This window comes from Thalassophryne amazonica, chromosome 5 (genome assembly GCF_902500255.1).
Source record: "Thalassophryne amazonica chromosome 5, fThaAma1.1, whole genome shotgun sequence".
NCBI classification, from domain to species: Eukaryota; Metazoa; Chordata; class Actinopteri; order Batrachoidiformes; family Batrachoididae; genus Thalassophryne; species Thalassophryne amazonica.
The window spans coordinates 49,070,801-49,081,735 of NC_047107.1; the positions used below are offsets into that span (position 1 = coordinate 49,070,801).

General features: G+C 41.4%; 1 protein-coding gene across 2 annotated transcripts; it reads right to left on the reverse strand.

Annotated features, from left to right (window-relative positions):
• Positions 1-4,387: 4,387 nt before the first annotated feature.
• On the reverse strand, positions 4,388-10,587 carry si:ch211-113d22.2. Of its 2 annotated transcripts, none has more exons than XM_034170138.1 (3): positions 10,357-10,587; positions 7,443-7,583; positions 4,388-5,058 (listed from the first exon to the last, which is right to left on the reverse strand). In XM_034170138.1, exons 1-3 carry the CDS (start codon positions 10,403-10,405, stop codon positions 4,838-4,840), a joined length of 411 nt encoding a protein of 136 aa, XP_034026029.1. In that variant the 5' UTR covers positions 10,406-10,587; the 3' UTR covers positions 4,388-4,837. The 2 variants fall into 2 exon arrangements, with proteins under 2 accessions (XP_034026029.1, XP_034026030.1); XM_034170139.1 differs by having other exon boundaries at positions 7,443-7,556; positions 10,357-10,583.
• Positions 10,588-10,935: the final 348 nt, after the last annotated feature.

Sequence of the window (10,935 nt, forward strand, 5' to 3'; positions counted from 1 at the left end):
CTGCCAGGGGAGGAGACCGAACTCTCTGATTTTATATTCTGTGGCAACCACAAGGGCCAAAGCCACACAGCTGCACAAGGAAGTCCTTGAGTTTCCACCAGCCTCCGTATCTGCAGAAAATCAGGGTGACATTCGACCTCCACAGACTGCGTGGGCCCAGAAACAGCAGAAACATTTCTTTTCAATATCACATTGAGGTTTCCTGTGCTTTCAAGAACACAAGATTAGGGTGAGAGGGGATCTTTAATCAGATGAACTGACATGATCTGTGAGGAATTTAAGCACAAATTTAATCATTACAAAACTCCAGCTTCTTTCAAAAGTTTTACAGTGAAAAAAGAGTTAAGTCTCCTTTTCTAATTACTATGGCAATGACATGAGTACAGAATGTGGTCATCAGGTGTCAAGCACAAAAACAAAATAACTGTACTAACTGATGCACAACAGAACACTACAAAAGAAAGAAAGAAAGAAAGAACGAAAAGCAGAGCTGAGCTGAATACAATAAACACCAGCATCCTCATCATCATTTACATGCTGCATTACTGTTTCAATTAAAAATGTGTGCTCTCTTATTGTTTAAGGATTACAAAAAGTGTTCCAAAATGATTTCACATCGATTCAGGATAAATTAGTATTGTGCAAAGGTTTTAGGCACCCCAGCATTTCATTTAAAAAGTCCTTAAAAATGATCATGGCTCAAAAGAAAATCTTAAACATCCAAATATTATTATTGCAAAAAAAAAAAAAAAAAAAAAGGAAAAGAAAAAAGAAAAAAATCTGATGTGAGATTTTCCCCTTATGTCGTTAAATAAGGTGGCCAATTACTATAATATTAAGTTACAAACCTTATTGTCATATAACACAGCAATTTTTTTTTTTTTTTTTTTAGGTGTGCTGCCAAATACTAGTAATGTGAATTGGCAAGACTTTATCAATAACATTATCAGTTCTACTTAAATGGAGGCTTACACAGGTTATCAGAATCAATGCAGCCCTGTTCCCTGTTGGTAGAGTTTGATGTCATGATATATGAGCTTCTCCAAAGTGGAACTGTGGGAAAAACATGCAGGCACTGATAAGAGGAATCGAACACATATCTTCTTATCGTGCACCTACAGCGGTCTGCCTGCTGAGATAAAACAGTTTGTGTGGAGTCATTCAAATCCAGATTAAAGACTCCTCTGTTCTCTCTTTTCATCATATGACAAATATAGACTTGTTGTTTCGAGTTTCCCTCCATCTTAAATTTGTTCATCTTAGCTGAGCTGAACTCTCACCATATCTAATTTCGGAACTACTGGTGAAACGCAGGGCTGTGTTGTCTGCACTCAGGTTAGCATGCTGTTTGTTATTTTTCTGCTGTGAAATATTGTTCCTGTGATTTGTTTGTTCTGGCTGATTGATTTCTGCTCTTTCTTCATATCCCAGGCATCAGAGTCAGCGACAATGCAGGATTAAGGTTGCTGATGGCTGTGAGACATAACTTGGAAGAGGAGCAATCCCGGGGTTCATCTTGTAGTCCACTTATTTAAGCAAATGGTGTCTGTACTTACAGCAGATAAATGACGGTACCGTTTGTTACCAATGAGGACCCAAGTCCACAGTTCAATGAACTTTATTACTGCTGTGATGCCCACTGGACTCTATAATTAACCTGGATGCTTAGTTCCATCATCTCTGTTTTGCGTGTTTGACGACAGACCGCTGTTACATTGTTTGGCGCGTGCGCACCGAGTACTCTGGAAGTCACTTATGTGGAACCCCTTGGGGTGCAAAGCATTAAGTGAGCAGTTCTTCGATATGCATGCTCCACGTAAGCCTGTGAGTTTGTGGCAGCATTATGAAAAGTACATTAATCTATGGGTTTGTGATGGGGGCACGAAAATGGGGCACTTTTCGTAAAGGGGGCACGAAATGTGGGGTGACTAGGGGATCTGGGGGCGGTTATGGTTAGGGTTAGGGTTGGGTAGACTACCGCTATGGTTAGATTTAGGAGAAGGGGAAGATTATAAATACCGTAGCAAAATACAAAAACCCTTTCACGAAAATCAGGTGCTTTTCGTGGAGGGGGCACGGAAAAAAACGCGAGACTGGGCTGGGATAACAATGTCTGTAACTCGTCCAAAGAAGAGTGGACAAAGTCCCTTAAATGTGTCCCAGATGTGGCAGTCAGAACAATAAGACAACATTGCCGCCGGGAGCTGTAATCCTGTACGCGCTGTGTACATTTTTTTTTTTTTTTGTAGAAACCATTCAATATTACAACAGCAAATGTAGCTTGTATGAAAAATAGATTTAATGTCTTGATTGAAGCATGTTTTGCACAAATGATAGCCATGTTTTGGGAGGAAAGCTGGAAAAAACAGAGTTTTCCATCACATAGCTTTCTCAGGCAGATTCTAGAGTGTTATGTGACATGATAAACAATTCTGGCATTTAAAAATGCAACGTTTCATTCATTCATTGAAAACATTCAAGCGTATTGCTCCAGTCATTGAAAAACAAACAAAACAACACCAATTCCATATTTTTCAGGTGTTAAGAAACAGTAAAGGTTAAAACTGTAAAGCATGGTTTACACATAGACGGTACGTAGACTGAAGTTCGCGGTAGTTCCGGCTGTTTTTGCGGTGGAAAGGGGCGGAGCATTTCGCCGGCGTTTTGACCGGCGTAATAGCAGCAAATACGCGGATAAAACGCCGCTAAATCCGCCGAATAAAGCTGCGTTTTGACGCCGTAACATCCAGCACACGTCAGGCAACGGGGTTAATACCCAGTTCTATCCTTTACAATCGCAGGTTAAGACATGCGTGAGAAGGGCGGTGTTCTGCTGCCGCCGATAATTCCCTGTGTACTGCTGGATTTATCCAGGCAAATCCTGCGTTACTCCAGGAACTTTTGCATATAGGTACTGCCCCCAGAGTATAATAGGCTGAAGCCTCTGTCACTGCAGGGGGAGGGAGATACTCAGCCTTTTCTTCTCTTTCCTTTTTCCCCTCCTCAACGTGTTGCTCCATCTCCACCACAGGGCTACCCTCTGCTTCTGAACCAGACCTCTTGGTAAGTCCTTGCCGCTGCCAATTTTCTTAGGAGGCATACTGGAGCTTCTCTGCAAAAATATCTGGAGCTGGCCGCAAGTGAGAGGCCTGCATGCAGCGCGCTAGCGTTTTTATATTGGCCGCCGCTTATCGGCCGTTTGGAACGCCGTTAACCGGGAGGTGGCGTTTAGAACAGCATACTGTCCGCTAGCGCCGCCATTTTGTCTGCCTCTGTCGCCGGTTAAAACGCCCTTGAGGACGCCGATGTGGGCTCTATCGCCGTTTTACATGCCGTTGATTAGGGATACAACGCTGGCCGCCAATTATGGCGGTGTAAACTGCGGCACTATAGGAAGGGGCAGGATGAAACAGCGATTAAAAAGTATCAAACGCCGTTGTTCGCGTTGTCTCCGTCGTCATGCGAATTCTCCGGGAGCACTCCCGGAATTATTCGACATGTTGAATAATTTTTTCGACGATTCCTGGTAAAGCTGGAACTAAGCCATGCCCCCTAGTGTCGGCGTTAACAACGGCGTGTGATCCTTAAGACGGCCAAAAACTCTTCCGGGACGCTTCCGGGAGCTCTTACCGTCTATGTGTAAACGGGGCTTAAGCAGCGGAACTTGACCTCGTCTCTTGGACTTTGTCCCTGCCCTCGGAAGACTTGGAGTCGCTTGGCTTGCCCTCGTCTCTCCCCATCGGCTCTTTCTTTCCTCGTGAGTTTATTGTAAACCACAGTATCTGTATCAGAGGGGCTGTCGGTCTTGGATCTGGATGGCATCAGGTCCTCCTGAGCCTGCACCCTGGAGAGCTGCTTGTTGGATGTGTTGGATGGAATATGCACATGGGGCATAGCGCTTTGCACAACCCCAAGCTAATAGAACAAGTTGGGCTTTACTCTTAGTCGCTTAAGATTTATGCACTGCTGAGCATGTGCATTCAAGTTGTAACAACAGTCTTTTCTTTGCTCTACTTTGTTTATTTGCCTTGTGTTATGGTTTGTATGGCCTAAGCAGTTGGTCACCCCTTCGAGTCTGGTCTGCTTGAGGTTTCTTCCTACAGCCTAAAAAACCTTACCACTGTTGCCTACGTGCTTGCTCAGGGGGACCGTAAAGTTAGCCCTTACCCTTGTGAACCTGCTTGGGGTGATTTAGTGCTAATTAAATTAAATCCGAGGCATATGATTTCACTGGGTTGAAAAAATATGGAACTGGTTCTGGATTCCCATCCCTGCCCAATACATGGCAGCACAAAAGAGATTCTGTTGATTATATGACAAAATAGCTGTTAAAACCTAATTGGAAAAAAGCAACACAGAAGATAACCTAAGCAAAGTTGTTTTTTTCTTAAATAAGACAAAGTGTGTGTTTTTTAATATTAGGTATTTTGTAGCTTTCCAGTATGTTTCATTTGTGTAATGTTTCATGTTTGTTTTTGCACAGTATTGTGCATTTTATATGTATCTGTAATGTATTATAGGTTTATATATGTTTGTAATAGTTTTCTGTCTTATTTTTTGAAAACCTCCCATGTAGTTCCTGGTGACAGAAGGTGACTCTTTGGATAACACTGTTCTAGACAGAATACACATCTCCAAAAATCATGAAACATATACTGATTGTGTCCCAAATTAATAACTCCAACCCCAACCCACTTTAAACTGTGTACCTTTTGTTGAACAAAAGCCACTCAAAGTGATCAAACATCTGTCAGGGAAATAAAGGATGGATGAATAGATGAACAACACAACAGATATGAGAAGTTGAATGGTGTATGGAAGAAAACATCAGAGATGTTTAGAGGTGAGTGAAAGCTACACGCAGCACCATCACAGCAAGCACGAGGACGGGGCTGGAGGCCAAAGCCTCCGTGCTGCTGTGCTGGTGGGCCCCGTGGCTGTGGCTTCTGCGGGGCCCGTTGCAGTCATCGCCGAAACAACAGTCCATTTTGGCTCCAGAGCTGCTGCCATGAGCCTTGTCGCAGAAGGCCTTGTAAGTGCACGACTTCATGACGGTGTCTGAAACAAAGCATGCCAAAGAGAGAAAGACGTGTGATGTGGGGTTGATGCTCCGACCTGAGACTGAGTTCCCGTGTTATAAGGCTGTTATGATGAACCAGATGAACTTGTTTAGCCCCTCCCGCACTCGTATACGGGTGATTCTTAGACTACGGGCACTTATTATGTCCTTTGATCATATTGTATGAAAAACAGAAAAAAGGGGACATTTCACACTTTTATAGTTATCTTTACAATGAAAGTGTGTTAAGAAATGTGTTCTAGTAGTCTATGATGACTTTTTCACCTTTTTTCAGCATCATTATATGCAAATATTGCCATTTTGTGCTTGTCCCACACCCAGACTTTTGATCTTCAATGATAAAAATGAATGGTAAAGAAACGTTTTTTCTAATGTTTTAAAATATCTCTGAATAAAATATCAGTAAAATAATCAAAACATAATTGGGGTATTCAATGTCATACAACTGTTGTGATTTTTTTAAAGTAAATGTAGTTGTCCCACACTATTGCCATAATTTCCACCACAACACTGTAATGTCCCTTTAAACAGTTTGTATGAAAGATTGTTTGGGTAGTTTCTATGGAGATAAACAGTGACATCAGAGCACATGTATATAGCGCCAAATCACAACAAACAGTTGCCCCAAGGCGCTTTATATTGTAAGGCAATGGTGTGGTGGAAATTACATTTACAAGGCCAATAGTGCCTGTAGTTAAAGAATCACCCATACACACACACACACACACACACACACACACACACACACACACACACACACACACACACACACACACACACACACACACACACACACACACACACACACACACACACACACAGGTCTGTGATTATACTGCTGGGATGCCATCCAGAAAGCACAGATAAGAAGGCGGTGGCTGGGGGTTTCATACTGCATATACTGAATTTGATATATCAATACACTGCAATAATTTTCTTTCAACTGGTAAGACAAAGTTATCATTTGGTGTCATCTTAGGACATTTTCAAACACAGTGATTACAACTTTTCAGCCATAGGTGGCTCTATGGTGGAGCCTGAAGGGGCTGCAGTCCGCACATGAACCCTACCACAAACCTGACAACAGGTAGTTTGCCTTTCAAACAGCTCCATCCAGAAACCAGACTGGTCAAATGGAGAAACTGGAGGATGACAACGGAAAAGTCAAAGAGTGAAGGAGAATAGTGCTACCTGAAGGACAGCAGCTTCTACACTGACTGTCTTATTTATTGCTTGTAGGGGTTGCATGTTTTCAGATTTTTTTTAAAGACGATAGTTATGTCATGAAAGTTGAGTCAAGGTCAACTACACACTGATGATGTAATTAATAAAACCACTGGAGAAAGGAATGCTTCACAGCCATCATCTGTATCCACAAGAATTGCTGTCTTCATTGTGGTCTTTCCGATCACAGGTTTTTGCTTTTTGTTGTTAGTGTTAAGAGAATTGTGTACATGCACAGAGTGACAGGAAGGGGAAGCCAGTGTTCAATCAGCCCTGCCACTGTTCTTGATGGCCTCTGCTTCTGACCAATGTGTCCAGATGACAAAGCACTTCTTTAAATCTTTCTGGTGACTCTTGTTGAGGGAGGTCTCACAGAGTGGAGGAGAGTCTACCCTGGCATTGCTGCTATTATGAAGCAAACACTGTCATTATCACATGATCACTGACTCATTTATGTCAAGCTTAAAAAGTCATTGCAGAGCAGTAAAAGCAACTGGTCGGCCAGGCGGCACAATCCCTAGCTGTTAACGGTGTCATTTTTCTATTGTTCTGCCTGTACGTCTTATTATTTGTGTCCATCAGAAAGATAAATGTTGAGGGCAGGGGTGGTCACCAAGTGGTTAGTGCACTTGGTTTCAGTGCGTTCAAACCCCACCCATGCCACATTTCTCCATATAAAGTGGCGTTGCATCAGGAAGGGCATCCGGTGTAAAGCTTGTGCCAAATCAACATGCAGATCCACAATGGATTTGCTGTGGCAACCCCGAGTGCAAACAAGGGAGCAGCTGAAGGGACTTACTTTTAGCAAGATAAATGTTGGCTGACTAAAGGAAGAAAAAAAAAAACAGTTTCATTTAGCAGATTGTATGCAGCAGCTGCTTGAAATTCACTTGATTATTTTTCACTTTTTTCACATCTACAAAATATCAAAAAAGAAAGAAAATGGCCTGATATCTTCAAAACATGTTTAATTTACAGTAATACTCGTATAAACCAGAAAACCTGCACATATTACACCCTAAACTATGTTTAGCATTTTCTAGTTGATATGCAGTTTCAAGAATTTGTAAGAGAAAAATGGTTGTTGGACTAACAGGATGGTTGTTTTATGCATGTTGTTTCTGTGTTGTGCACTCACTGGTTCCTGTGATGGTCGAGCAGGCATCAGCAAACTGAGGGCAAGAGGTGGAGCCCTGTCGGTTGCAGTCATCCTCATTAGATGCCACACAGGTGTGACATTTGAGGGCGTGGCCTTCACAGACAGAACATGAAAGAGCACCTGACTTGTGAATAAGCATGCAAGTGCTGCCCACTTGGTATTCAGTGATACATGATTTGATTCAAGGGAAACTGGGCTTTTGGTATATTCATTCTCACTGCTGTAAGTAGTGTTGGTAATTATTGAAACAGGTGCAACCCTTCACATTTGTGACTTTCCATTTTAAGTGAACTTTATTCAAGAACATTTGTTTGGGAAAACAAATGTTCTTGTAGCCTAATTTTAAGGTACCCTCAAATTCACAAGAAAATAGCATTAATCTTCATTATCATTGAGGTATGAGGGTCGATTGAGAGGTTTTCAGCATGACCCAGAAAAAGTAGGGTGTGGTTCTCCAGATTTTGCATTCTGAGAAACCAACATTCCTCAACATTGCATCAAAACGTCACACATTCCCGAGAAATCGGAAGATGAAGAACCATGCCCTATTTTTATGGGTCAGGCTCAAAACTTCTCAATCCACCCTTGAATGTGCATCAAAAGCCAGTCAATTAAGTCTGAAAATTACCCCAAAACAAAACAGCTCGGTATGTCAACAAAACATTAATTAAACCAAATTTAAACAATCAATGAGATGTATGGCCCCCCTCTTGCATTTACACACTCCCGGCATCAATTTGACCTACTTATGATAATCCTGTCAACAGTACAAAAACAAACCTGCTCCTTTAAAGTGAGCAGTGTATAATATGAATCACAAAATATCAATGATTGCTAATTAAATAGTTCAAAAATATCTCTGGAACATAAAGTGATTGATTGTTTTATTTGATTATTTAACAAAATGTCATGTCAATTTGTAGTTTTAATACAGTAAAGCATACTGATTAATATGCAACCCCGTAATGAAACATTTTTGATCTCTCTCTCTCTCTCTCCCTCTCCCTCTCCCTCTCTATGCACACACACACACACACACACACACACACACACACACACACACACACACACACACACACACACACACACACACACACACACACACACACACACACACACACACACACACACACACACACACACACACGTTGACTTTGTATAGTTGCAGCATAGTTGTCATCTTCAGTTTGTTGTCAGACACTCAGCAATGTTATTTCTGGCATCAAAAATGATTTGAGGAAGTTGTGGTATTTTTAATTTCACAATATTGCATTCATCTAAATTTCAATTCAGTTTATTTACACAGTGCCAAATCACAACACAAATCTCCTCAAAATGCTATACGCTCCTTACCCACCCCATGAACAAACACACTGGCAGCAAAATCATGTAACACATGGAAGATATTTTCATTAACAAAAGCTTAAAATGATCACAGCTCTTAAAACCATGAAGTGTTGCTAAACATCACCAGGCTGCGGTTTAGCTGAAACTTCATATAAAGTGAGTCAGTTTGACTGTGTTTTAGGGGATTTCTTCTTGGAATTCAAAAAAAAAAGGTGAAACCACAATACTTTTTTTTTTTTTTTTTTTACATGTTCTGAACCATGGACTTGTACTGTAAAATATTATGTCAGCAAAACACTGACTGTGAATAATATTGTTGTATTCAGAGGTTTGTTTGTCTGTCAAGGACAAAATAAAATCATTGCCATTTATTTATTTATTTGTCTGCTGTTAGTAGGATTACATCAAAACTACTGCATGGATTTTGACAAAATTTTAAAAAAAATTTCAAGAAGACTCCATTAAATTTTGGAGGTGATCCGGATTCTGGATCAAGATTTCACTTTATAGGCTTTTAAGAATTACATTAAGTCTTCTTCACGGATTCTCACCAGATTTTCACCACAGATACATATTACACCATGGAAGACTCCTCTGAATTTGGGAGGTGATCCGGATGTCAGAAATGTCTGATTGTTTTTGTTTTTAATGTGTTTTCACTAAATGCAGTGTAAACACGTCAGGCAGAATGTTTAGGGTGTGGAAACTACAGATCCTCAAGGCCACTGTTAAACATTTAAAGTGCTATTATTCTGTCGTTGATTTTGTGTGTCTTTTTCTATGCTTCTCTGAGGAAACCTGACATGAATATACCGTGCTTTGAACCGTACTGTCACCTTGAAACTCTGATTTGTGCTGAACTGTGAGGGAGGTGTAGCGTTACATCCCTAAATTCTACAAAATGGAACAGATGGGTTCAGATTTTTAAAAAAATCAGATATGATTTAAAGTCTGAAGACACAGTAGTGGACTTGAGAAGTCACATGACAAAGCAGCTTTAAATCTGTCTTAGTGTTAAACTGCGGTTCAGTTACAGAGAAAAGGCCCATTAAAGGTTTAAATATCTGCACCAAGTCAAAGTTGCCTACATGTCAAGAAATTGTTAGTGCTCTCAGGGTTCCAGAGTTCACATTTAGACAGAGATCTGTAAAGGGAGGAGGTGATGGTCTAGTGGTTAATCTTTGGGCTTGAGAGCAGATCCTCAGTTCAAATCCCAGGTTGACCGGGAAATCAGGCTCGCTCTTTCCTTAATCCCCTAGTTGCTCCCGGTGTGTAAAGGGCACCTTGCATGGCACCACCCTCACATCGGGGTGAATGTGAGGCATTATTTTAAAGCACTTTGAGTGTCTGATGCAGATGGAAAAGCGCTATATAAATACAGTCCATTTACAGACAAATGTACATACTGACCACACCAAAAGGTGCTGGTCTCGCATTCAATGAATTCTGGTGTCTTGGACCAACTTCACTACAAATTAGTCTGCAAGATAAATCAGATAATTATACACAAAGTCACTGCTGACACTCCACTGTTGTGCACACTTACTGGGGCAGGCCAGAGAGACGAGCAGCAGCAGGGCGAGAGACGTCTTCATGGCAGCTGGCTGGCGGATCAGAGCGTCTTCAAGAGTCCAGAGAGTGGATGAGGAGAGACGAGTCTGTGTCGAAGGGGAGGCGAGGTCAGCGAGCACGTCTGAGGGTATTAAAGTCTTACTGCTGTAATCTCCATCTATGCTGCACAGCCAGCACCCTGTGTTAATGGACTTACACAAGGATCCAGTTACACTTCACTTCAACTCTCCGTCTTTGGAAACACGGGCCACTCGTTACAGGCTTTACTTTTTAATTAATCAGATTTCTGTGTGCTTTATAAAATTGTCAAAACAACTCGAGGTAATTATGCCCTTATGGAAGGTGCAGCTGCCTGAGCTAAGCAATGTGCATGTGCTTTGGGCACATTTGTGCAAAGCCTGTGACAAACATGGCAACATGCTGACACCCTGAGAATTTATATGACAGCTGGTAAACACTCCAAATTAGCTGTGTATCTGTTAAAAAGCAATTACAAATATTTCAGACCAGTGTCAGTCTGATATTGACCAAAGCCAGTGGACCAGGTATCAGA